This window comes from Eschrichtius robustus, chromosome 13 (genome assembly GCF_028021215.1).
Source record: "Eschrichtius robustus isolate mEscRob2 chromosome 13, mEscRob2.pri, whole genome shotgun sequence".
Taxonomy (NCBI): Eukaryota; Metazoa; Chordata; class Mammalia; order Artiodactyla; family Eschrichtiidae; genus Eschrichtius; species Eschrichtius robustus.
Window position 1 is genome coordinate 94,337,305 of NC_090836.1, and position 26,787 is coordinate 94,364,091.

A 26,787-nucleotide genomic window follows, 5' to 3' on the forward strand; every position below is an offset into this window, starting at 1 on the left:
AGCGTTGTTTAGGGTGAGAGCTGGGAGCGCAGGCAGGCAGCGCCCCCTCCAGCCGCTAGGGGGAAGCAGGCTCACACCCGGCAACGGCGTCCTTCTCAGGGACCTATAGCTTCTTCCGCCCTGTGGCTCTGAAAGGGGTCGTTTCCTCCTGAGACTTTGAAAAAGGCTTAAAGAGTACACAGAAGAGCCCTCGCACGCCCGCGCCGGCCCTCGGCCCGCCCCTCCGCCATCTTTGCGCCCCGCCCCGCCGCTACCTCCGGGTCAGTTTCGCGCCAAATTGTCCAGCACGCAAAATGGAGCCCGGAAGGAGGCCAGGAGGCTTGACGTCATGCGCCCTGCCGCCAATCCTCTTCGGCGGCCCGCCCTGGGGGGGCGGGACTCGCAGGCGCAGCACGGTCCAATCACTGGCCGCGGGGTCCCGGCGAACCAATGAGGGCGCAGCGGCCGCGGCGTCCAAACGCTGCGTCTGGTTTTTCCCGCGAAAGGCGGCGGCGGAGGACTGTGGGGCCTCTTGTCTCTTTGGTTCCAGGGAGCGCGGGAAGGGACAGGTGAGGCCAGCGGGGCTGGGGAGTGGGCATCGCGGAGCCGGGCCCTGGGGTCGGCAGGCATCTGCATTTGGGGCGCAGTAGGTGTGGGCAGGGGTTTCTCCTGGGAGAACTGGGGTAGGGGTCCGGGAGGCGGAACCGGGCTCACGCCCGCCCCGCATTCGGAGCCGAGGACCCAGGTATGGGAGGGGACGCCGCGCGCCCCTATCGCCCCCTCCCCCGAATCTGCTCCAGCTACTTGTTCCCACGCCAGGTGCAGTCATGTCGGGCTTCGACGACCCCGGCATTTTCTACAGCGACAGCTTCGGGGGCGACAACGCGGCCGATGAGGGGCAGGCCCGCAAGTCGCAGCTGCAGAGGCGCTTCAAGGAGTTCCTGCGGCAGTACCGAGTGGGCACGGACCGCACGGGCTTCACCTTCAAGTACAGGTGCGGGCCGGAGGGGTGCAGGAGGGAAGGTGCGGTCCCAGCGGTGCTTCGTCCACTCACTGGGGCCCCGCACCCCCGTGGCTATGGCTTTGTATGTTTCACATCTGAAGTTAACGATTGAGTGAGTCACCTGGGTTCTTCGTCCAGGATTTGTTCCTATTCATGTATTTTTTACCGTCCTTCCATGTAACGTCTGCGATACCTTGAAATCAAGTTCTCGGTGCAAAAGGTGAAGATGGTAGTTATGTTTTATTTCACTCATTTATTCATTCTTCATTCCACTCAATCAACTCCAATTGACTGAGCACCTGCTGCATGACAGGCACTGTTCCAGGTGCTGGGCTGCAGCACTGAATGAGCTGGGCAAGGCCCCTGTTCCTAGTGATTGTACATTGGTGCCATCGCACCAGATCCTCATAGGCCGTTAAAATGCAGAGAACATGAGTTTGCAGGTCCAGGCTTGGGCCTGATTGATTATTAGCTTAGTGACTTCCAAGTGACAGTCTCTGGGCCTCAGTTTCTTCATCAGTAAAATGGCACAGCCACTCCAGCCTCCGTTTATTCATGCACCAGCCGACATTGACCATCTATGTGCTGGACTCTGAGATGCAAAGATGAAAAGATTCATACTACTTGCTCTCAAGGAGCTTCTAAATCAGTGGGAATGAGGCATAGGGACCTACAAATAAGTTACAAAGTGATAATTACCTCAAAGAAGGAATGTACAAGGGGAGTTAGGGAGGCTTCCAGGGGAGCCGAGGTGACCTTGAGCTGAGGGGAGAGCGTCAAGCATGGAAGGCATTTCGGATAGGAGCAGTTGCATGCCTGGGCAGGGTATGGGGTGGCGTGTTACAGCAAGGGGCTCTCGGGGCCAGGCTGGCTGTTGTATGCGGCTCCGGACATAAGGCAGACAGGGATGAGGCCGAGGAGGTCAGTGGCCCCCGAATGTGTTTTTGGGATAATAGTCCCATAGGATGCTCTGTAAAAAGAGTCTGGTGGTTGACAAGACAGGCATGGTCTCTGCTGCCTTCAATCTCCAGGTTCTAGCCGGGTGCCTTGTTAGCATCTGAGAGAGGGTTAAAGGCTCCAAGGAGTCCAGTGAAAGGACTGGTTTGCAGTGAGAGTCTTCCAGACACCTGTGCACAGAACCCTGTCTGTGAGCGTTGAACTGTCCTTTGATTACTGCTTGGACCCCTTCCGCGGAGCTTTCTTTGGAGGATGCCTTTCAGCAGTGGGGGGGGCCTCTGCAGGGTTAAATAACAGAACCACCTGGAACTAGATGTGTTGGGAAGCGGGGTGGCGGGGCAGTGGTGTGGGAGACTCAGGGTGCGGGCGCACCTCAGCCAGCGTTGTCTCCTCTTCTCCGCGCCCTTCTCCACCCCCACCCCCACCCCAGGGATGAACTCAAGCGGCATTATAACCTGGGGGAGTACTGGATCGAGGTGGAGATGGAGGACCTTGCCAGCTTCGACGAGGACCTGGCCGACTACTTGTACAAGCAGCCGGCTGAGCATTTGCAGCTGGTGAGTGGGACCTCCCCGCCCCCCACAAACCCCCAGGGCTGGCCCCGCTCTGCTCACTCACAGCCTGTCCCCCTCCTCCTCTCCAGCTGGAGGAAGCTGCCAAGGAGGTGGCCGATGAGGTGACCCGGCCCCCGGCCTGCCGGCGACGAGGTGCTCAGGACATCCAAGTCATGCTCAAGTCGGATGCCAGCCCGTCCAGCATCCGTAGCCTGAAGGTGGGTCCACTCAGGCAGTTGAAGGGTGGCGGGGGTGGCGGCTGCATGTGAGGAGGGGCTTTGGAGAGAGACCTGGGTGCCAGCTGTGTGACCCTGAGCAACTCACTCGACCTTTCTGAGCCTGTTTGCGCCCCTGAAACTTAGCTCGTTGGACAAACGTTTGCCGAGTTCCTCCTGTGGGCAAGGCATGAGTTGGGTCCTGGAGAAACAGTGGTGAACTCAGGACAAGCTGCTGTCCCCGGGGAGACTGGATAAGCCGGTGACCATCACCCATGATAACTGTAGGTGACCGTAAGAGCAATGGGAGAAACCAAGAGGGTGATGAGAAAACGCGGGGGCCCCTCTGGAAAACGTCGAGGTGGCTGCTTTGAGGAGGGCACGTCTGAGTGGGGATCTGAGGGTGAGAACAGGCAGCATACACACAGCTGGGAGAGAATGTTCGGGGGGGCAGGGAGGGCACGGCTGGTACAAAGCCTGCGAGGCGAGTGGGGCAGGGTGTGTGCCGGGCCGAGGGAAGGACAGCCAGCATGGCTGGAGAGCGAAAAGGCCGAGGGAGAGTTTGGCAGAGCCAGTCTGCCATCCAGTCTTTATTGGTTTTATTCAACGAGCACTTATCGAGTGACTGTCCCTCGCCGGGTGCTGGGGGACCCTCACTGTAGACAGACAGGACCTGGTTCCACGGAGCTTACAGTGGGAGAAACAGACAAGGAGCAGTGAGCGGATTTCAGGTCCTGTGATACGAGTCATGAAGCAAAGGAAACAGGCAATGTGACAGTGGCCGGGGGTCCGGGAGGTGGTCGGAGAAGGCCCTCTGAGGAAGTGATGTTGGTGCGAAAACCTGAGGGATACGCAGCCCTGTGACAGCCTGAGGGAGGAGGCTCCTGGAGAAGCAGGTGCAAAGGCATTGGGGTGGGGACAGCGACAGGTTTCAAGGGACAGAAAGAAGCCAGCGTGGCTGGACCTCAGGGAGTGAGGGTTGGGGGAGAGGCAGGGAGGGAGCGGGTAGAGAGGCCAGGTGGCCAGGGCCTTGGCTGCTGTGGAATGCAGCTTGAATTGAAGGTTAGGTAGGAGGATGGGCCGATTCTATCTTTAAAGGTTCCCTTGGGCTGCCGTGTGAAAGGAGAATTTATACCACAGGCTGGGGTGGGACAGGAGAGCTTCCTGAGGAGGAAGTGGGGGCCTGACGTTGGTTCTTCTGTCACAAGGCTGGTGTGAGAAGCAAATGAAAGGATGCGTGTGGCTGTGCCTTTGAACCGTGGGCCCAGATAGTGTCACCTCCTCCGTGTTACTCACCAGAAGGCCACGCCCTGGTCTTTGCTGGAATCCCCGTGTCCTGCAGCTGGGCTGGGGTCCCTGCCAAATCCTCCTTGATTAGCACAATGGCAGTTCTGTTCCAGAAGCAGGGCTGGGCTGTGGAGCGTGTCGGCTTCGTCTCTGTGCCCAGCACCAGGGAGGGGACCTGGGACCGTGTGTGGAACTCACCCGAGCATCACGCATTTGCCTGTCTGCGGAGGCGGCATTGGACTTGTTTTGCGGGGCAGCTGTTTCCTCAGAGAAGCAAAGCTCAGCCCCGCGTGGGACAAGCTTCCTATTCTCAGACCCACTGGAAAACCCAGTGACCGGCCTGCCTTGGGTGACGGGTGTCCTGTGGTAGAGGAGGGGTCCTCTCTAGAAGGATCGCTTGTCGGGGTGGCTTACGGGCTGAGGCAGCCTCAGTCCTTTCCAACCGTGGGATCCTGGAGGGCTAGGCTTCCTGTAGCTTGTAGATAGTTTTCCAGAAGACAAGCTCTGGCGGGGGGTTTCAGCAGTTCTGAGGTCCCCTGGGCCGTGGCAGCAACACGTGCCTCTGGTCTCACTTATTCGGGGGGGCAGCCTGCTTCCCGAACCTTTCCCCTTCTGCTCCTCTCCCCACCTTCTGGGCTTTGAGGGGGCCTCAGCACGAACCTGTAGCCTGCCTGTGTGTCCCAGAAAAGCTCCTGGGAAGAGGGAAGAAGAGATGATGATGAAAGGAACTTTTCTTGTTTTTTGCTTTTTATTATAAAAAAAATCACACACACAAAAGTAGTGAGAATAGTGTAATGAACCCCATCTACCTCCGCCTGGATTTAATGGCTGTTAACATTTTGCCTTATTTGCTTTCTTCTTTTTTCTGCTAAAATATTTTATTTTATTTATTTTTAAAATAAATTTATTTATGTATTTATTTATTTTTGGCTGCGTTGGGTCTTCGTTGCTGTGCGCGGGCTTTCTCTACGTGCGGCGAGCGGGGGCTACTCTTCGTTGCGGTGCACGGGCTTCCCATCGCGGTGGCTTCCCTTGTTGCGGAGCACGGGCTCTAGGTGCGTGGGCTTCAGTAGTTGTGGTGCCATGGGGCTTAGTTGCTCTGCGGCATGTGGGATCTTCCCGGACCAGGGCTCGAACCCGTGTCCCCTGCATTGGCAGGCAGATTCCTAAGCACTGCGCCACTAGGGAAGCCCTCTGCTAAAGTATTTTAAAGTAAGTTACAGACATGGTCCTGTATCCCTGAATACTTCAGTACACATTAGAAAAAGATTCTCCTACGTGATCTCAGGTGTTCCTGGCTCCCTTTAACCAGCCGCCCTCCCCGTGGCTCTGTTACAGTCGGACACGATGTCGCACCTGGTGAAGATCCCCGGCATCATCATCTCCGCCTCTGGGGTCCGTGCTAAGGCCACCCGCATCTCCGTCCAGTGCCGCAGCTGCCGCAACACCCTCACCAACGTCGCCATGCGCCCCGGCCTGGAGGGCTACGCCCTGCCCAGGAAGTGCAACACGTGAGTGGGCTCTGCATGGCCCTGCGGCACGGTGCGGGTGACAGGGTGACATCTGAGTGGAGATGTGAAGGAGGAGGACCCGGCCTGCACCACCTGCAGCAGGGAGGGGCTGGGGCAGCGGTGTGCCCTGTGGGCCTGGGGCAGACCTGATGCCCTGGGGCGGTGGCGTCCCTCTGCAGTGGTGAGTTCTGTCCCTCCAGGGCGCCCAGGCAACCTGTGCCGGGAGCCAGGGTTGGGAGCCCACCTGGAGTCTTCTACAGCAAACCTTGGCTCGCTGGGGCAGGTCTGGAGGGAAGGCCCAGGAACATGCCAGGCTCCTTCGTTTACACATTGCCTATGGCTGCATTTGCGCTTCGGAGGCAGAACGTGTGGCCTCATGGCCCACAAAACTGAAAATATTTGTCTCTGGCTCCTTACAGAAAACCATTGCTGACCCCTGATCTCAAGGGCCCCTACCCTCTCTGGCTGCTGGTTCCCCTCAGCTTCCTGACCTCAGGCCTCAGCCACCCTTCTCTTCTCTATACTTAATCCCTTTGCCTGTCTCGGGCTTTGAATACCATCTGTGTGCAGAGGACACGCAAATGTGTGTTTCCACTGAACCCCAGCCTCACATGCAGCTGCCCGCTGGACACTCTCGTGTGGTTGTCTACTGGGCATCGCAGATTTGCACAAGCCTCACACCCTGTGTGGCAGATTCCATCCCATCCCAAGATCTGCCCTCCTGCAGCACGACCCCTATCCCAAATGAGAAGGCCATCTTTTCAGGTATTCGGGTCCAAATCCTTGGTCTCGTGGTGTTTTTTCCTATCTTGTATCCAAACAATCGGGAAGCCCTTCCGCTCTGCCCTTAAGTTTGTACGTGGAGAATCGGGTCTTCTCTCGCCCCCTTTGGCACGTCTCCTTGCTCCACGCTGTTGTCATCCCTCACCCGGCGTGGTGCCCTGGTGCCCCCTGCGGCTGCCCACCCTCGTCCCCCAGTCTCTCCACCCCCTGGCAGCCAGGTGACCCTTTACACTGCAGGCGATTCAGCCGTTTCCGCCTCTCCCAAAGACAAGTCCCATCTCAGCCTGCATGGCCCTCCTCGGTCTGCTTCTGGCTCCCTGTGGCCTCCTGTCCCCCCTCCTCTCTCGGCCCAGCCTCCCTGCCTCCCTGCCGTTCCTGGAACATGCTGAGCGCGCTCCTGTCGCAGGGCCTTTGGACTTGCTGCTCCTCTGCCGGAACTTTCTTCTGACCTCCAAAGTCTGTGACCTCGCTGCTTCCTTCAGCTTTCTCCTCCAGTGTCACCTCACAGGGGTGCCTCCCCGCCCCTCCCCCTTAGGCTTGGGGCGCGTGTCCCTCTTGCAGACCCACCTCCTTGATGGTACCTCTGTTGTCCTGGTGTGTGGTTATCTGCCGGTTGGCGTTCTTGGCCTCCCATGACCGAACTTGAGCTCCAGAAGAGCAGGGACTTTTTGTTCACGGCTGTGTCCCCCGGTGCATCGAATAGTGCCCGGCGCAAAGTCAGTGCTTTGCAGTAACGCTGCTGTAATAGTGGGATAGTGGTTTCATTATGTCGAGGTGCGTGGACGCCTGGAACCCGGAGCGGGGTCTCGAGGCGCCCAGACCCTCACTGGCAGAGCCTGGGATCTGAGTGGGGGGCTGGAAAGGTCACTGGCAGATCCTGGGATCTGAGTGGGGGGCTGGAAAGGTCACTGGCAGATCCTGGGATCTGAGTGGGGGGCTGGAAAGGTCACTGGCAGATCCTGGGATCTGAGTGGGGGGCTGGAAAGGTCACTGGCAGTTTGACCCCTCTTCACCTGTGGGGACACTGAGACCCCCTCGGGAGGGCTGGCTGGGAGTGTGACTTGTCTGCCTCGCAGCAGGTTAATGGGGGAGCCAGGCTCAGAGCAGGTCTCCCCACTCCTAGCCCTGTGGGTATCCCCCGCTGAGCTGCCCTCCTTCAGGGCCTTCTCCCGGGGTCCTGGAGACCCCTGGCTTGTTGCTGGCCAGTCCTGTCGCCGACTCCTGGCCTTGGGGCTCTGGGGGCAGCTCTGGTGACCCTTCTCCTCCCCACTGACAGGGATCAGGCCGGGCGCCCCAAGTGCCCGCTGGATCCGTACTTCATCATGCCGGACAAGTGCAAGTGCGTGGACTTCCAGACCCTGAAGCTGCAGGAGCTGCCGGATGCGGTGCCCCATGGCGAGATGCCCAGACACATGCAGCTCTACTGCGACAGGTGAGCCGGCTCCCTGGCCGTGCCCCTGAGTCGGGTGCCGCGAGTGGCCGGCTGAGTGCGGCGGGGTGCGGGGGAGGATGGCTGGTTATAGCACACTTGCTCCGTGCCTGGTGCTGCCCCCGTACTTCCTCTCATCTCGTCTCCCCATAATCTGCAGGGGCGGGTCCACCCCTCTTTGCAGACAAGGATGTGTGACCAGCTCAGTGAGTGGAGGCGCTGGGCTGCCAGCCTGCATTCTTCCTGCAGGGTCTCCGCAGCCCTCTTAGAACTGGGAGGCCCAGAGCTGGACAGCCAGTAGCTGGGGGAGCCTCTTTCCAGCCTGAACGCCCACCCCAGGCTTTCTGTTAAGATTCTTCCTTGGATGTTGCTGGGTGATTGGAAAGGGGGAGAGGGTGCTGGGCCAGCCCGGTGCCCTCCTGGTGACCTGGGAGGAAGGTGTGGAGGTGTGGACTGGGCTTCTTCACCTGGGCTCCCGCACCCCGACGTCGCGTGCAGATGGTCTGTGCTGCATGTTTCCCGGAGGAGGGCGTCCGTAGGTCAGTAGCTTCCTTAGTGGCTGTGGAAGGTGTAGAGGTCAGGCTCTTGAGCAAGTTACATGGGCTCTCTGAGCCTCAGTCTCCTTACCAGGAGAATGGGGACAGTGACAGGCCTTAATCTCATCAGGCTGCTGGGAGGTTTAAATTGGAAAATGCATGTTGAGTGTGTAGCACGGTTCCTTTTTCTTTTTCTTTTTTTTTTTAGTTGAGATATAGTTGTTTTACAATGTTGTGTTAGTTTCTACTGTATAGAGAAGTGGAGTTCCCTGGGCTATACAGCAGGTTCTCGTTAGTTATCTATTTCATACATATTAGTGTGTATGTGTCAATCCCAATCTCCCAATTCATCCCACCCCCCTTTTCCCCCACTTGGTGTCCATACATTTGTCCTCTACACTGTGTCTCTAGCACAATTCCTTAACACAGATTAAATATTCGGTATTTATTAGATTATTCAGATGGTCTGTGATTAGATTATTCAAAGCTGAGGAAGTGGGGTCTGGGAAGAGGGGAGTCATAGAACGTTAACAACGACAGTGAGGGTCCCTTAGGGGATGTGACTCTCTGGTGGATAAAGCGCTTTTGGGTCTTGTAGCTCACTTGATCCCACAGTAACCCAGCAGGTCAGATCACTTTATCATCCCCTCCCAGGCTCAGAGAGGTCACACAGCTTCTAAGCAGCAGAGTACGGATACATGCCCCAGTGTCCTTTCTGTGCTGCACAGGCTGGAGGGGCTCAGAGACTTCCCTGTTTCTCTCTCTCTCTCTCTATACATACATACATACATACACATATACATACATACACACACACATATATATATATATATATATATATATATATATATATGTATTTTTAAAAAATATTTATTTATTTAGCTGTGCTGGGTCTTAGTTGCGGCAACGCAGGATCTTTGTTGCGACGTGCGGGATCTTTTGTTGCGGCTCTCAGGCTTCTGTCTGGTTGTGGCGTGCGATCTCAGTCGTTGTGGCGCGCGGGCTTAGTTGCCCCGTGGCATGTGGGATCTTAGTTCCCCGACCAGGGATCGAACCCGTGTCCCCTGCGTTGGAAGGCGGATTCTTAACCACCGGACCACCAGGGATGTCCCTCAACGTCTTTTTTCTTTTTAAAGAGGAAATTAAAATCCAGAGGCAAAATGACTTGACTGAGCTCGTGGAGCCGTAAAAGAGGCAGAAGCGGGGCATGGCCCTTGCAGGGAGGCTGGGAGGGCGTGAGGAGGAAGGCTTCCCCCGAGATGGCCAAGGGGGGCCCTGCAACGCGTCTGACAGCAGATGAGATGGAGGCGGGGCACCTGAGGGGCTGGGGTGGGCGCCCCCCAACTCCAGCCAGCATAACGGACGAGCTCTTGAGGCCCGTGGAGGGGTCAGGCCACCCCCATGACCGAGGCCTGTCCTCCTCCCAGCAGCTGGGCCGTCCAAGCATGGGCTGGGTTGTGGTGAGAGGGAGGGGGCCCTGGGGGGTGCGGGGGCTGGAGCCAGCCCGTGGGGCCTCGTGTAGAGATGCCGAGGTGGACGGGTGGCGAGCGTGATGGGGTCGGGGGAGCCGGGGGCTCCCTGCCCCCATCAGCCTCTCACCTTCTTCCTCCCCATCCTCCTCTCAGGTACCTGTGTGACAAGGTCGTCCCTGGGAACAGGGTCACCATCATGGGCATCTACTCCATCAAGAAGTTTGGCCTGACCGCCAGCAGGGGCCGCGACAGGGTGGGCGTGGGCATCCGGAGCGCCTACATCCGGGTCCTGGGCATCCAGGTGGACACAGATGGCTCCAGTGAGTGTGCTTTGGGCCGAACCCCGGTCGTCCCTCCCCTGGGCTGTTGGTGGGCCTCGTCCCGGTCTCCCTGTGTCCACTTTTGCCCCTGCGCTCTGTCCCGCACGGCAGCCGGGTGAGCGGTGCCGTTCTAACCAGAGACACCATGTCACCCCCGTCGGCAAGATGGAAGGTGTCCCTGAGGGCCCCTGTCACCTGGCCCTCCCCAGATCATCCCCCCGCCCTCCACACTCTTCCGCTTGCTCACTGGACCCTGGAACACACAGGCGCACGCCTGGTGCGGAGACCTGGGGTTCTGTCTTTGCTCAGACTGACGCTTGTGCTGCCCGGCTCTGAGGGCCCTGCCCTCTGGAAGGCCCTGGGCCGGCCCAGGGTGGTGGGCCACAGGCCTCAGGATCTCAGGGCGCTCATGCACCCCCCTCCTCTGCCCGCCCAGGCCGCAGCTTTGCTGGGGCCGTGACCCCGCAGGAGGAGGAGGAGTTCCGGCGCCTGGCCGCCCTCCCCAACGTCTACGAGGTCATCTCCAAGAGCATCGCCCCCTCCATCTTCGGGGGCACAGACATGAAGAAGGCCATCGCCTGCCTGCTCTTCGGGGGTTCCCGAAAGAGGTGGGTGTCCAGGCCCCCCAGGTCCGGGGAGGGGAACGAGTGACTTGTCCTCAGGAGGGCAGCTGCCGGATGGTCAGGACTTGAATGCTCTTTTCATTTGCCCAGGACCCTCAGCCCCGTCTGGTCCTCTCAGGCACCCTCCCCGCCTCCCAGGCTCGCTGCCAGCCGGCTGGGGGCTGGCCCACACCCTTCCTCCGGAGCAGTTGCCCGGCCCTGGCTAGGCTGGGGACTTGGCGGGTGTGAGGAGCCTGGCCAATGCAGGGGAGAGCTCTGGGCTTGGAGTCTGAGTCCCGGGTGACATCTCTGATAGCTGCTTATTTACCTTGCGACCTTGGGCAAGAGACACCACCTCTCTGAACCCAAGTCTCCACGTGAATAAGACGGGTGAAAGCCTCATACTCGGGACGTCGCGTCCTTTTAAAATAAAATAGTAGAGGTAGAGGAAGTAATAATATTATTAGCAGCTGCCAGTTACCGAGTTCTTACCATGTGCCAGACGTTCTTCTGAGTGCTTTCATGTGTTTCCAACCCAGTCAGTCCCCAGATTAGCCCTGTGAGAAAGCTACAATCGAACCCATTTCACAGATGAGGAAGTTGAGGCATAGAGAGCTAAAGGGACTTGCTCACAGGCACACGCGCTGGGGCCCGGAGCCTGCCCTCGCGGTGTCCGCTCCACAGTACCGCGTGCAGCCCGCTGGTGGCTCCCTCTCTCTCCTTCTTTCCAGCTGGGTGGGGGGGGTGTTCATCAGATGCCAACTGTGTGTGCCCGAGCCCAGCTCTAAGTGCCATTTCCTCTGACCCTCCCCTCCCTTGGAGGCAAGTCACCACGGATGAGGCTAGGGGACACAGCTGGCCATGAACGTGGCTCTCAGGCCAGAGCCGCCGCTTCCCCGCCTGCTCTGAGGCTCATGACAGGTCGGGGGGCCGACAGCCAGACCGCTGTGACCAACCAGCCCTGGGTTTCTCGCCTTGCTCCCCTGGCCTGCCTGCCCGTCCTCCCCCAGGCTCCCCGACGGCCTCACTCGACGAGGAGACATCAACCTGCTGATGCTGGGGGACCCGGGGACGGCCAAGTCCCAGCTGCTGAAGTTTGTGGAGAAGTGCTCTCCCATCGGGGTGAGTGCGCAGGGTGACCTCCGTCCACCTTAGCTGCGCCGTGGAGAGGAAGGCTGCGGGCGGGGCCGCAGAGGATAGAGGAGGAAGGGGACTCGACGGCGTGTGTAGGTTTGGGGCAGCGGGTGGCGTGCTGGACTGGATGGGGTTTGTTTGGTCTCAGCCTGGCTGGTAATTGGCTGTGGGCCTTGAGCAAGTCACCCAATCTCTCTGAGTCTCAGTTTATCCATCCGCTAAGTCTTGACATCGATAGCAATAGATGACAAGGGACTGAGGCTGGGGATGCCTTTCCTGGGAGTCAGGAGTCGACGCAGCCCTGAGGCCCCCTAGAACGGTGTCACTGCTCTCCTCTCGGCCTCAGTTTGCTCCTCCGTGAGCCGGGCCCCTGGGGGCTGCTTCATGGGACAGTCGTGGGGTTCAGGTGAGCGATGGATGTGAACGCTCCCCTGTGGGAGAACTGCCAGGCCGGGGCTGGGGTGGCCCCCGCATCAGGAGGAACACTGAGATTGTCTGTGCTCTGCAGCCAGCTGTGATGTGCGACCTTGGTTGAGCCCTAGCTCCCGGTGCCCCTTGACTTACTGGGTCAGCGTGGAGCCATGATGGGCCCTGACCCTCCCGCCTCCCTCCCCCAGGTGTACACGTCTGGGAAAGGCAGCAGCGCGGCCGGCCTGACAGCCTCGGTGATGAGGGACCCCTCGTCCCGGAACTTCATCATGGAGGGCGGGGCCATGGTCCTGGCAGATGGTGGGGTCGTCTGTATCGATGAGTTTGACAAGGTGAGCCTGGCAGGGTGAGGTGGTGGCCCAGTGGTGGTGGCGCCTGCTGGCCGTGGGCTGGGGGCGTGGCCTTCTGTGCTCGGACGGCAGAAACCACCTTTGACGTGGAGACCTCCCGTTACTGTCGGGAAGTAGCTAAACCTCTCTGAGCCTCAGTCTCCGCACCTGAGAGTGGGGAGAGGAGAGCCAAGCCCACACACTGTCCCCATGACTAGAGGTGACCCGGTTCCTGCCATCGGCCTGGCACAGGGTCGGGACTTGGGAACGGTAGCTCCTGTAGGGTTTCCTGCTGCCACCGTGCCCGGCCCCTCACCTGGGTCTGGTGGACGTTTCTCTCTCCCACACAGATGCGCGAAGACGACCGCGTGGCCATCCACGAGGCCATGGAGCAGCAGACCATCTCCATCGCCAAGGTGAGCATCGTCCCTGGTCCAGCCTGGCAGAGCTGTTCCGGGCGCGTCCTCAGGCTGCCCTGAGCGGCCCGGCCTCTGTCGGCCGCAGCAGTGGTCCTGGAACTCTGTGTGTGCGTGCGTGCGTGCGTGTAGGCAGGGGTGTGCACACCTGAGAGGGCCGTGACCCCGCGTTCTCATCTCCCTGTCCTCTGCTGCCCCCCACGCTTCCCTGTCAGGCCGGCATCACCACCACCCTCAACTCCCGCTGCTCCGTCCTGGCTGCTGCCAACTCGGTGTTTGGCCGCTGGGACGAGACGAAGGGGGAGGACAACATCGACTTCATGCCCACCATCCTGTCCCGTTTCGACATGATCTTCATCGTCAAGGACGAGCACAACGAGGAGAGGGATATGGTGCGTGGGGGGCCGGACTCCAGCCAGGCCCGCGGTTCTGGGGGTCGGGGGGCGAGGGTGGGCAGCCAAGGGGCTTGACCCGAAGTCCTGGCCACCAGATGGGCCCATGAGTGGGCCACCAAGGAGGCGGGGTTGTGGATTCCAAGAGCGCTGCACTGGGCATCCCGGGTCCTACCTCTCCTGTGCTCGATGTGCCGTGAGATTGGGGGTCAGTCATTCCCTGGGTGTTGGTCCCTTCTGTGTGAAATGAGGGGTTGACCTTTGGATGCAAGTACTAGAACCCCAGTTCCGGTCAGTCAGCTTCTGAAGGGAACTCCAGCGCTTATGTAATGGACAAGCCTGGAGGTGTGAGGCTCGGCTGGGTCAGGTCTCTGGGTCGTCTGGGCGCCGCTGTGTCTGCCGCTTGGCCTGGCCTCCCTTATGGGAGGCTCGTTCTCAGGCAGCTGCGCCCCTTGTGGTGGCAGAGAAGGGCCTGGCAGCTCTGGGATGTTATCTTTACCAGCTGACAACCCCCAGGAAAAGAGAGGGCCTCCTCCTCTCCACCAGTTCTAGCCCTGGCAGCTCTTCCCTCCCTGCCTGCTCCACCTCTGTGCTGGGACCTGGCTTGGGAAGCCTTGCGGGCTGACCCCGTGTCCCCTCCGCCTCCCAGATGCTGGCCAAACACGTCATCACTCTGCACGTGAGCGCGCTGACACAGACCCAGGCCGTGGAGGGCGAGATCGACCTGACCAAGCTAAAGAAGTTCATCGCCTACTGCCGCGCGTGAGTCCTGGATGCAGGCCCCACGGGGGCGGGGCTGCCCGGCTCCCCTGGGGTGGGAGAGAGCCCCATTCAGGAGGCCTGAGATCAGGCCCTGAGGACTTTAGCTCTGCTCCTTCCTGACCCCGCACAGTCGCTCAGTGGCTCTTGGCCTCAGTTTCTCCATCTCCGAGGCAAAGGTGGAGAATTTAGATGGTCTCTGTACTTCTCTGGCGGTCTAATGGTTAAGACTCCACGCTCCCAATGCAGGGTCCTTGGGTTCAATCCCTGGTCGGGGAACTAAGATCCTGCATGCTGCACGGCGAGGCCAAAAAAATAAAAAGAATTTAGATGGTCTCGAAGACCCCCTTGACTCTGGCGTGCAGGGAGGCATTGTGGACATGGGCTCTGGGTAACTCCTGCCCCCACTGTGTGACCTTGGGCGAGTCAGTTGAGCCTCGCTTTCCCTGGGTGGTCGTGTCCTAGGGTTTTTGTAAGGATCACACAAAATGATGAGTGAGTGGCACAGCCCTGCACCAGGTAAACACTCAGTAAATGGCAGCTGCAACCTTAAATATTGTTATTCTCATAGATGGCCAATGACAATAGTCATACACATAGTAATTATTCTGTGCCAGATGTTATCCTGAGAGTTTTATGTATAGGTGAACACCATCCCTCTCCCCAGACCTATGAGGTTGGTATATTATTATTCCATTTTACAGATGGGGAAGCCGAGGCAAAGAAAGGTTAACTTGTCCAGGGTCACAGACAGGAGGTAGTGGAGCCAGGACTTGAACCCAGGTACCTGGCTCCAAAGGCTGTGCTTTTAGCCCCTGTACCAAGATTCTGGACACACACCTGAGCTGTCTCTTATTGGAACTAAAACCCAAGGGTGGAGGGATCTTTGAGTGCCTTTCTAGTGGGAGGTGAAGTGCTGCATTCAGGTGGGTCCCTACTCACCGCTTCCTCCTGGGTGATGGGTGGTGCGGTGCCCACTGGTACCTGGGTCTTTGTCATGCCTGAGCTCTTCATGGCCCTGTCCTCAGAGGCTTGGGCCCTTGGGTGTGAGTCTGAGAGCCCCAGATTCTAGTCCTCCCTTGATGCCAGGTTACACGTGGCTTATGGGGAGTTTCCTCCCTCCCTCTGGCCTTGCTCACCTCATCCTCAGAATGAGGATTGGATTAGGTGATCTAAGGCTTCCCTTAAATCAGTGACAGTTCAGTTGGCTGGGGCGGGACCGCGGGCTGGTGGGGATAGGGTGGGGGTAGATCCTGAGCAGACACCCCTGCTGCTACCCTCCCCCACCCCCAGTCTGGCGTGCTCCCTGCCCTGGACAGGGATCTCTGTGAGCCTCTTGTGGGTGTCATTGTGCATCTTGCCCCTCAGTGTGTTGGGGGGAGGACCGCTGTGAGGCCACTGTCTGGTGGGCCCGGGAAGCATATGTCTGCAAGCCAGCAGAGGGCCGGGGATGGGGTGGGTACCCCAAGATTCCTTCCTGGCCTCATGGCAGCCACTCCCCATCCTGCAGGAAGTGTGGCCCTCGGCTGTCGGCAGGGGCTGCAGAGAAGCTGAAGAACCGGTACATCATCATGCGGAGCGGGGCCCGTCAGCACGAAAGGGACAGTGACCGCCGCTCGAGCATCCCCATCACCGTGCGGTGAGCAGGCGGGCGGACCAGTGCCGGGCTGGGCAGATGGCCTCGGTTTACAAGGCACGATGTGCCCAGCAAGTCTGGGGCCAGGGCTGTTGCTGACTGCGTGGTGCAGGCCGTGGTCAGGGCTGCTGGGCAGGGAGCACTCCTTTGGGAGTGAAAACAGTGGCCTCCCTGATTACCTGTATCTCTTGGTTTGTTTACTGTTGAGAAAATCTGGAACCCTTCTGAATTCGGTCTAGCTTCCCCCATTGCCGGGAAGCCTAGGTGTGAAGGAGGGTCCAGGCTGGGAGTCAGGAGACCTGGTCCTATCCTCCAGCCCACTGTGTGACTGCAGGGAAATTGCTTTCCTTTTCTGGACCTCAGTTTTCTCAGCTGTTAGCTCTTGTCACTCTTGTGAGTTTCTACAGTAGAGTGACTAAGAGCTTGAACCTATCTCGTTTGAATCTTGCTTCCAGCACTGATTAGTTAGAAATGGATTTGGCTGTATGTAATAGAAAACCCACATGAAATAGCTTAAGTAAATTGGGAGTTTATTTCCCTCTTCTGTAAAAACATTTGAGGGTAGGTAGCCCTACCTATGTGATGGCTCCTCAGTCATCAGCAACCTGGGCTCCTTCAGATTCACCTTTATCCTCATCGTCCAGGGTGGCTGCTGGAACTCCAGCCATCACCTCCACATTCCAGGTGGCTGGAGAGGAAGAAAAAGAAAGGTCCATCTTTTAAGGACACTTCCTGAAGTTCCCGTAAAATATTTGGACTTACAGCTTACTGGCCACATCTTAGTCACACAGACACACCTAGACGCAAGAGAGTCTGGGAAATGTCTTTTAAGTGTGCGCCACGTGCTAGAATAGAAGTCGGGGTTCTGTTACTGAGAGAGATGGATCACGGGGACGGCCAGCAGTCTCCCCTGTAGTCTTAACTGCCTGGGGCAGGCACCTCCTGGAGGTCAGGGTGGGATGGGGAGAGAAGATGGGCTGAGTCCGCCCTGGCGTCCCGTCGCTCCCACACAGGCAGCTGGAGGCCATCGTGCGCATTGCTGAGGCCCTCAGCAAGATGAAGCTGCAGCCCTTCGCCACGGAGGCGGACGTGGAGGAGGCTCTGAGGCTCTTCCAGGTGTCCACGCTGGACGCCGCCTTGTCCGGCACCCTGTCAGGTGAGCAGATGCAGGGACACAAGGCTCGGGTGGCCTGTGGGCTCCGTGGGCAGGGCTCATGCTGGACACCTGCTGTGCTTGTTGCGTCTCTGCATTTGCTTCTCTGCGCTTCCTCCTGGGAATAAGCCCCTCTCCTGTCCCCAGCCCCCACCAGCCATTTTCCCCCAAGATGGGAAGAACAGCCTCTCTCCAGACTCTGGAGCACAATTCTTTTGACCCAGTTCATTATTATAATTCACAATTTTATCATCTGTTAAGAATGGTAGTTGGCACCCGTTTTTTTTTTTTTTTGGCTGTACCATGCAGCATGTGGAATTTCCCTGACCAGGGATCGAACCTGCACCCCCTGCAGTGGAAACGTGGAGACTTAACCACTGGACCTCCAAGGAAGTGTGCTTGCACCCCTGTTTTTGAGCCGTAACCATTTAAGTGCTTCCAGAGCTCTTCCTCCGTTTCACTTACAGCTGCCCTCAAAACCCCCAGAAGCCAGGCTGGGCACTTAGCCCTTCACCTCCTAGAGATGGGAAAACTGACAACCAAAGAGGCCTTTTCACAGTGCCCAAGGTCACCGTTCGCCCAGCTAGAATGCAGGTCTCTTGACCCGGAGGCCAGCGGGGTTCAGGCTGCCGCGAGTCCTGCTGCCTGCTTCGGGCTCAGCCTCTGAGCACCTTCTGGAGCACTGATTCTGTGCCAGGCTCCCCTGGGACGAATTCATTCCTTCCCCAGCAGGAACTTAGTGCTTAGAATTTGCCGGGCTGTTCTAGGTGCTGGGAGTCTAGGAGTGAGCAGAGCTCTTAAGTCCGCGCCTTGTGAGGCCCCCTTTCTCCACGGGGGAGACACTGCAAAGAGGCAAACAAATCAAGCTCAGGGGGTAAAGAGCGCGGAGGGGAGAAGTCCAGCAGGTCAGGAATGTTGGGGAGGGATCCCCTGCCCCTCGGGTGGTCCAAGATGGGCTCTGAGGAGGTGGCAGGAAGCAGGGACTGGCGTGAGTGAGGACACATGGCTCCCCGGAGTGTGGGGTTGGGCACCACACGTAGAGCGAGGGCTGAGTGGCAAGACCCCAAGGACAGCAGGCTCGGCGTGTTCAAGGGCCAGTGTGGCTGGAGCCAGGGAGGTGGGTCTGAGCGCTCCGCTGTCCCCTTGGTGAAGATGACTCAGTCTCTGCCCTGGAGGGCTTTCCTGGCAGTGAAACTGGAGCTGGGCTTTGCAGGCTGGGTAAGAGTTTGCCTTGCAGACTCATTTCAACTTGGAGCCTTGATGTCCCTCTCAGTGGCTCTCCCACCACGGTCCCACCCTCTCTGCAGGCCTGGGTCAGCAGGGGAGATCCATCCTGGGGCAATAGTTGGAAATTACGAGCCTGCTTGGCTGGGCTGCTCGGGGCACCTCACAGATGTGGCCTCCGGGGCAGCCTGCGCGCCCTTCTGGGTCGCTGCGGGGTCCCCTCCGGCTCTCCATCTGAGGTAGATTCCTCCAGGAAGTCTCCCTGCTGCCTGTGCAGCTGCCTGGGGGCCAGGTGCTGTCGTTGGCTCGTGGCCCTCCTCAGAGCCCTCTAGTGGCCGCTCTGCTCACCAGAATCAAAGAAAAACCTGTGCCGTGGCCTCCAGGGCCCACAGGACCTGCCCCCACTCTGGCCATGTCCCTGGCCCCCTGACCGGGTTTTGATCGAGATGGGCATATTTCCCACCTCCGGGCCTTTGCACCTGCTGTGCCCCCTGCCTGCAGCATCCTTCCCCACACGTCTGCCCCGTCGCTGACTCTGGTTCTCTGTCGGTCATCTCCTCGGTCAGGCCCTGGTTGTCCCCGGGCACGCTCTTCCTCTCATTTTCTCTTCCGGGCCTGGCTCCCTCTTACCCGCTGTGGGCAGACTGAGGTCCCCACCCACCCGTCTCCCTCCTCACACCCACAGGGGTGGAGGGCTTCACCAGCCAGGAGGACCAGGAGCTGCTGAGCCGCATCGAGAAGCAGCTCAAGCGCCGCTTCGCCATTGGATCGCAGGTGTCGGAGCACAGCATCGTCCAGGACTTCACCAAGCAGGTGGGCCTTCCCGGGGGCCCGGTGGGATTCCTGCGGGCTCCCTGTGGCCTGGTTCCCACCCACCTAACACCGCGTCCTGTTGCTCAGCAGACAGGCCCAGGATGGGGAAGGGGCTGCTGTTCCTCGGCCCGGGCCTGTCCCCAGTGTGCCTCGCCTTGTGACTTTCTCTGTCACATTAGGGGGAGGGGAGAGGTGGCTGAGGTCCTGCTGGAGTCTCCCAGGCTTCCCCAGCCCTCCACCTCTCCCTTCCCCGCATCGCCTGGCCTTTGTGTGGGGGGAAGGGAGGGGCAGAGCCAGGAGGGTGAGCCACCCAGCTCGCCGGGGACAGTGCTCTTGACCCCATACAGAAGGGATGGGCCTTCTAGAAGCTATGCGGCACTTGTCACCGTCTTTGAAATCATAGGGACAATCCCAGTTTCTGGGCTCAGCTCCCTTTCATGTACGTCATCTCCTCTTTATCTTTAGAGCAGTTTTATGCAGTAGGTGGTACCACGCTCATTTGAGAGATGAGCAGACGGACACTTAGAGGGGTTTAGGGGTGTCAGGAGCTTGGGTTCTAGAGTCAGATGGGCTCAACTGAGGTCTCAGCTCTACTACTTAATTGCTGTGTGACTTGGAGTGAGTGACTTAGCTTCTCTGTGCCTCAGTTTCCTCCTCTGTAGAAAGGTGATGATCACAGTACCAGCTGTGTAAGGATGTTATGGAATAGAACGAGCTCAAGTTATGTGAAGACTTAGAACAGGGCCTGGCACGTGGTAGGCGCTCAGGAAGTGTGAGCCTGTCTTAGGATGCAAAGAAGTAGGATGTGAAGGCTGGAGAGTTCCCCGTGAGCACGGGGCACCTGGGCTTCCGGAGGGAGGGGTGTCTGGGGTTCCGTGGGAGGCACGCCCCTCATCCGACCCCGTGTCCTACAGAAATACCCGGAGCACGCCATCCACAAGGTCCTGCAGCTCATGCTGCGGCGGGGCGAGATCCAGCATCGCATGCAGCGTAAGGTCCTCTACCGCCTCAAGTGAGCTGCGCCTCCCGCCGCAGGAATGCCGTTGTCACCCCACCTCCACCTCCTTGAGCCTCCCACGCGCTCTGGACGGAGGGACCCTAGCTGCCCTGCCTCGCTGCCTCTGGCTTCTGCCTCAGCGTGCAGATCCAGGAAATGTGCTTTTGGAGTTTATTGAAATAATAAAGCCGTGGTATGTTTGGATATCTGTGGGCTTCTGTACTGGGTGGCCTGTCACCCCCATCCTGCCCTCATGCGGGGCAAGGACAGGCTTTGGAATCTGACAGACCTGGGTTTCTGACCTGCATCTGCCCCTTGGGCTCCTGGGCAGGGCATTCACCTCTGTGCTCAGGTTCTGCAGCTGCTCGGTGGGGAGGGTCCAGCCCGCTTCTTGCCAGCACTGGTGAGAATTCAACAAGATCCAGTGTGTGGAGGTGCTTGGAAAAGTCCGCAGCTGTTCCCTAGCAGCTAATGTGTGGGCAACAGCCGTGGGTTTACATCAGACTGGCTGGATTCACCAAAACTTGCAACGCCTCAGTTTCCTAATCTGTAAATGGGGGTGACACAGGGTTGAGTTTAGGAGAAGAGAGCTACTGGCAGTGAATGTCCAGGAAGGACCAGGCAGTGTGGGGAGACTGATGGCATTTGGATTCAGGGAGGTGGATTCTCACTGAGACTTAGAGCAAAGTAGGTAAGAGAGGGGTGCTGGAATTCAGTAGGCTGGATCTCTCCTGGCGGGCCACCTGCAAGCTGTGTGGCCTTGGGTGAGGCTCCTGACTTCTCTGGGCCTGAGTTTGGTTTTTTGTTTTTTGGCTAGCCACGTGGCTTGCAGGATCTCAGTTCCCTGACCAGAGATTGAACCCGGGCCACAGCAGCGAAAGCCTGGAATCCTAACCACTAGGCCAACAGGGAACTCCCAGGTTTGTTTGGTTTTTTTTGATATGCCATAATTTATCTTGCCATTTCTTTCTTTTTTTGGTCTAGTTAGCGTCCGCCACCATACATAGTTACACGCTTTTTTGTTGTTGTTGTCGTGAGAACTTTTAAGATCTATTCTCTTGGCAACTTTCAAATACCCAGTATATATTATTAGCATAGTCACCGTGCTGTACATTACATCTACATGGCACATTTTATACCTGCAAGTTTGTACCTTTTAACCCCCTTCACTTGTGTGTTGTCCCTTCCGGCCCCCTCCTCTTCCCGCTTCTGGCAACCATCAATCTGTTCTCTATCTCTGAGCTTGGTTTTTGTTGTTGTTGTTTTAGATTCCATATTATAAGTGAGATCGTGCAGTACTGCTCTTTCTGCGTCTTGCTTAGTGTGCCTAATACAGTGCCCTCAAGGTCCATCCATGGCACAAATGGCAGGATTTCCTTTTTTTTTTTTTAAAGGCTGGATAATATTCTGTTGTGTATATGTACCACATTTTATCTTTCCATTTACTGATGGACACTTAGGTTTCCGTACCTTGGCTATTGTAGATAATGCTGCAATGAAAATGGGAGTGCAGATACGTTTTTGAGTTAGTGTGTGTTTTCTTCAGATAAATATCCAAAAGTAGATTGCTGGATCATACAGTAGTTCTATTTTTAATTCTCTGAGGAACCTCCATACTCTTCCCTAGTGCCTGTACCAATTTACCTTCATACCAACAGTGCACAAGGGTTCCCTTTTCTCCACACCCTCACCAACACTTATTTGTTGTCTTTTTGCTAGTAGCCATTCTAACAGGTGTGAGGTGATAACCTCCTTATGGTTCTGGTTTCCTTTTCCCTGATGATTAGTGATGTTGAGCATCTTTTCATGGACCTGTTGGCCATCTGTATGTCTTATTGGAAAAACATCTATTCAGATCTACCCATTTTTTCAAACACTTATTTATCTATTTATTTATTTTTGGCTGCGTTGGGTCTTCGTTGCTGCGTGCAGACTTTCTCTAGTTGCTGCGAGCGGGGGGCTACTCTTCGTTGCGGTGCGCGGGCTTCTCATTGAGGTGACTTCTCTTGTTGCGGAGCGTGGGCTCTGGGTGCATGGGCTACAGTTGTTGCGGTGCTCGGACTCAGTAGTTGTGGCCCGTGGGCTCTAGAGCACAGGGTCAGTAGTTGTGGCACATGGGCTCAGTAGTTGTGGCGCACGGGCTTAGTTGCTCCACGGCATGTGGGATCTTCCCGGACCAGGGCTCCAACCCGTGTCCCCTGCATTGGCAGGCAGATTCTTAACCACTGAGCCACCAGGGAAGCCCAATGCCAGTTTTTTGGTCATTATTTTGCCTAATACTGAAATACCAATATGAGTGTATTTTGTTTTTAAAAAGGTAGAATTCACAAAATTAAAAACAAATCAGTGAAATAAAATATTTGATGTTTAAAATACATTTGGAAATAGAAAACCTCAAGCAAAGCACGAATATACCAATATATGTTAAACATCTTATTCTAATAAATTATTAAAGTGTTTAAAAACAACTACCATGTAAAAAGGAAGACAATCACGAGAAACCCAGAGTAAGACGATTTGATTTTCCTAAAAACTTGAACAGGAAGACTTGATGCCCCAGTGTGGTCATTGCTGAATCACAAGTGTATTTTTGTGCCACAATTTCCAGCTGCTTAAAGCTCTTTCCGACGGCACCGTTCCAGGAAATGGAGAGATGAGAAGGGCTAAATCAGCTTTCCTCTGACTCACTCGTGTTCAAAGCCCATTTCTGCTTTGATAATTGGAGGAGAATCTTTCACACAGTGCTTTGTTGTCTCGTCTGGATGCTGACCTTCCTGAGAGCATCAGAGCATTTCCGGTTCCTCTTTACCTTTCATCTTGTTCAGCCAGAGACACTTGTGTTTGCTGCATTCATTGCAGGACCCATCCTTCTGTTCCTTTGTTTGAGGAGTGTTGGAGCCTTAACCCTGCAGCCGGGTTGGGTTTGCATTTCTTGGGGATGGAGAGGGAACTTTCTCCCAGGAATATGCTCACCGGAGGTCTCAGCCAGTGAGGGTTGGTGCCCAAACCCATGGAGACTGCAAAGCAGTGATTTTCCAGCTCCATCACCCCACATTTGTAAGCTGGGATGCACTCGTCCCCCCCAGCAGTCATGGCTGCTGTTACTGTTACAGATGGGGAAACTGAGGCTCAGAGAGGATGGGTCACAGTGAGTGAGGGCGGGGTCAGGATTCAGACCCGGCTGTTCTCTGAACCTGCGCACCACGCAGCCTCCCGGACCACAGCCTGGTGGAGGTGCCGGTCCAGGGGGAAGCCCTCCCGGGCATAGTCACTGTACCCTGGGGCAGATGGCCCGACTGTGGCTGGCGGAGGGCTGAGGGCCCAGATGGGGTGCGACTAGCTTGGCTGTGGCTGGTAGGGGCGGGAGAGGGGCTCATGCTGAGAACTTGGACAGCTACAGGTCGGCGAGCCCCGAGCCTTCCAGGCAGAGGGGCTGTGAAGGTGTACTACTTGGGCATTTGGGGAAGCCGACGGAGCCTCCACAGACACTGGAGGAGAGAGCAGGAAGGCTGTGTGGGTGCATCCAGAGTGGGAGCAATGCGGGACTGGGCCCGGGGTCTTGGTGAAATCTGAGCGGAAGGGTCCTAGCCCAGCTTGGGTTCCATCCCGGGCAGCTCCCTCTCCTGAGACCTCGCTGCTCTCAGATCTCTCCCTCCCCTCGCCCAAGGAAAGCTCTCCTGCAGACTCCTGCACTGGGCAAGTCCCGTAATCTCTCACCTCCCTTTTCTAATCTGTAAGAAGGAGGTGACAAATAGTCTTTCCCTCCTGGGGTGGCTATGAGGACTCATGAGGTGACCGATATCCCATCAGGCCTGTGCCTGGTACAGAGGAGGGGATCGCAGGAAGGGCTGGGCATCGGTGGTTGTCTCTGCCTCTGGCTTCTGCATTCTGTCTCCACCTTTTCCTACCCAGATGGCTCAGCGCCTCTCCTGGCGCCCTTGTCCCCCACCCATCCCTGGTTTCTGTGGGTCTTTGAACTTCTGTTTCCACTAAGAGAACCACCCTGTACCCCGTCTCCAGTCCACAATTCAGGAGAAAGAGCATGAGTGAGGAGAGAGCTGGTGAGGGTCTGTGACTTAGGCCCTCTGCCCGTGGTTTGGAAACTTACACCGCTGCGGTTGTCCTTAGTCAGATACGGCTTAGTTTATACCCACAGCAGGAGCTCCTCAACGTGATCTTCCCCTGTTAGTTCACACGCACTGGATCCGACGTCTTATGGTGCAGATGTGCTCAAGACCTGTATTATAAAGGAAAGTGCAGTGAAGATTATGTGAGTTTGGCTTTTTTTTCATTGGAAATAAACATAGTCCCCAGTTGAAATGTGTGATTTTGGAGAAGTGCTTGTGAGTAGCAGCCTAACGCATTCTCTACTCTTTAAGAAATAAAACCACAAAAAATATTGGATTTTAAAAAAATGCTAGAGACAAGCATTCCACCTATCAGCTCATGAAAGGAGTTTTTATATGTTGGGATGCCATAACAACTTTTATATATGTATTTAAACATAAAAGTATGTATGTCAGTTTTGTATTTGACAATAAATGATGTAAATGGAACCTTCACGTCTGGATGAACCAAAGTAGACTTTTTTTTTTTTTGGCCGTGCCATGCAGCATCTGGGATCTTAGTTCCCCAACCAGGGATTGAACCCGTGCCCCCTGCATTGGGATGTGCGGAGTCTTAACCACTGGACCGCCAGGGAAGTCCTGACGTTTGTTTTAATCATTATGGTCTGGCCAGAGAGTACATTAAAAGGATTTCTAATACAACTTTTGATAGGATATAGATCAAAAAGAACAATTTTTCACTTAACACTATGAGGCAATGAGGCATAGTGGTTAAGAGCATGGACCTGGAGCCAGGTGACCTGGGCTCAGATTACAGCTCTGCTGCTTTCTAGCTCATGACCTTGGGCCACTTAAGTACGCTTCTCTGAGCCTTGATTTCCCCACCTGTCAAATGGGGATGATACTGTCTCCTCAGGAGAGATGTGAGGATTCCATAGGTTAGTGTTTATAAAGCACACTGGACTGTGCCTGGTACACAGGAAGTGTTCTGCGCATGTGCTAATATTAAACTTATAAAAAGCATAAACATTTCAAAGTGGGTTCCAAGTTCATGGCACATGTTACTGTTTGCGAATCAAAAAAAACCCAAAAGCTGGAGAATGTGGCAGGCCCTGGGGACAGTGGATCGGCCACCTCAAGTGAGCATTTAGAACATTCGAGCACAATGCTGAATAAGCAAGTTATCATTTGGAAACTTCGCAAGAGTCAATTTATGATTCCCACCCCCATGTTCTGAGTCTCGAGAGCTATTTTAGTGGGAAGTGGAATTGGCTGGGAGCAGTCGACTGGTAACCAGCACCTTCCACCCAAACTCAGGAAAAGGCCAGTTCCGGCGAGCCTGTAACTTGTCCTTTGGATTTGGGGGGGTGGGGGTGGAGCGGTTTGCTAGGGCTGCCGTAACAGAATACCGTAGACTGGGCGCGGTAAACAACAGACATTGATTTTCTCACAGTTCTGGAGCCGGAAGTCCAAGGTCCAGGGGCTGGAGAGTTTGGTTTCTTCCGAGGCCCCTCTCCGTGGCTTGCTTGTGTCTGCCTTCCTGCCGTTGCCTCACGTGGTCCGTCTAGGCCGGAGGGGTTACTGGGAGCAGGCTTCACCTGGGGACCAGGGTCTTCTGGTGCTTTCCTTTACCCTGGGCTGCTCCCTGGCAGTTCGTGTGTAGGTTAAGTCTAGTTCCCCAGCACAATGCTCGTTGAATGAGTGAACGAATGCAGCGACCCACACTTCTCGAGCACCGCTGTGTGCTAGGCACTCCTGGTACATTCTAGGATCTGATCCTCCCTGAGACCCCGTGAATTCGTGGTTTATTACCCTCTTATTATAGATGAGGACACCGAGCACAGAGGCGTTAAGCAAGTCTCCCAAGGTCACACAGCTGAAGAGTGGTAGCAGTGGCATCACACTGAGGACTCTCATGTACAGATGAGCTGCCTGATACATGTATCAGACAAAGACAAGTCTGATGTTTTGCTGTCCATAGTGTCGGAAGACCCCTGAGACTTTGCCAGGGTCTCTTCTCAAACAGTCCCCTGCAGCTCCAGAGAGGACTTTATGTGACTTTCAGCCTTGTTCTGCGGCACAGATGGGGTGGGAGGCCTGGGGCTAGGATGAACCTCGGAAGCTGGAAGGGCCAGAGCTGCTGCTCGCTGGAAGGCCCAAATGCTCAGCTTGCTCTCCGGGTTAACGCCTTCCTGGGTCAGTGCGGGGAGCGGGGTGGGTGGGCGGCGGGTGGTGATGCCGCCACCGCTGCAGGGGGGAGGGTGCTCACAGCCAGACCCCCCCTCCCAGAGAGCCCTGGGGGCAGGGAGGTCCTGCCGGGGCTGGGCCAGGTTGCCAGTGAAATCTTTGCCTGAGGAAGCAGATCAGTAATCAGGGGGGTCAGGTGATATCAGGAGGGTGAACCCCAACTCAGGCAGAACCGTGGCAGAGGCAGAGAGAGGGAGGAGGAGTCCACATCTCAAATTGGTCGGAAAGCTTTTTCCTTCTCCGCTGGCACAGACTGCTCCAGCCCAAACCCTGCCCAGATACTGAGGGCTGCCGTGGGGATTAAATGGGTTAAAACATGCAAAACACTTAGAAACTCCTGGCACAGAGTAAAAGCTTATTAAACTTGGGAATTCCCTGGCGGTCCGGTGGTTAGGACTCTGCACTTCTGCTGCAGGGGGCATGGGTTCGATCCCTTGTTGGGGAATTAAGATCCCGCCAGCCGCGGCCAAAAAAAAAAAAAAAAAAAAAAAAAAAAAAAAAAAAAAAAAAAAAAAAAAAAAAGCCTGTTAGTAGTTCATAGAC

The 26,787-nt window shown here is 56.5% G+C and overlaps 1 protein-coding gene across 1 annotated transcript; it reads left to right on the forward strand.

The window, feature by feature from the left end:
* Positions 1–472: 472 nt before the first annotated feature.
* MCM5 (minichromosome maintenance complex component 5) lies at positions 473–20,134 on the forward strand. Its single transcript, XM_068561224.1, has 17 exons — positions 473–548; positions 799–973; positions 2,370–2,496; positions 2,583–2,711; positions 5,334–5,506; positions 7,566–7,721; positions 9,880–10,046; positions 10,483–10,654; positions 11,659–11,770; positions 12,400–12,543; positions 12,891–12,956; positions 13,172–13,348; positions 13,998–14,110; positions 15,618–15,746; positions 16,757–16,899; positions 18,806–18,933; positions 19,848–20,134. The coding sequence occupies exons 2-17, from the start codon at positions 807–809 to the stop codon at positions 19,947–19,949; spliced, it is 2,205 nt and encodes a 734-aa protein (XP_068417325.1). The 5' UTR covers positions 473–548; positions 799–806; the 3' UTR covers positions 19,950–20,134.
* The last annotated feature ends 6,653 nt before the right edge of the window (positions 20,135–26,787 follow it).

Bases quoted from the DNA above. Each gene is read 5' to 3' on its own strand.
- MCM5 (XM_068561224.1), top strand. From the start codon at position 807: ATGTCGGGCTTCGACGACCCCGGCATTTTCTACAGCGACAGCTTCGGG. The intron at 2,712-5,333 runs GTGGGTCCACTC...GCTCTGTTACAG, and splicing joins CCAGCATCCGTAGCCTGAAG to TCGGACACGATGTCGCACCT. The intron at 11,771-12,399 runs GTGAGTGCGCAG...TCCCTCCCCCAG, and splicing joins AGAAGTGCTCTCCCATCGGG to GTGTACACGTCTGGGAAAGG.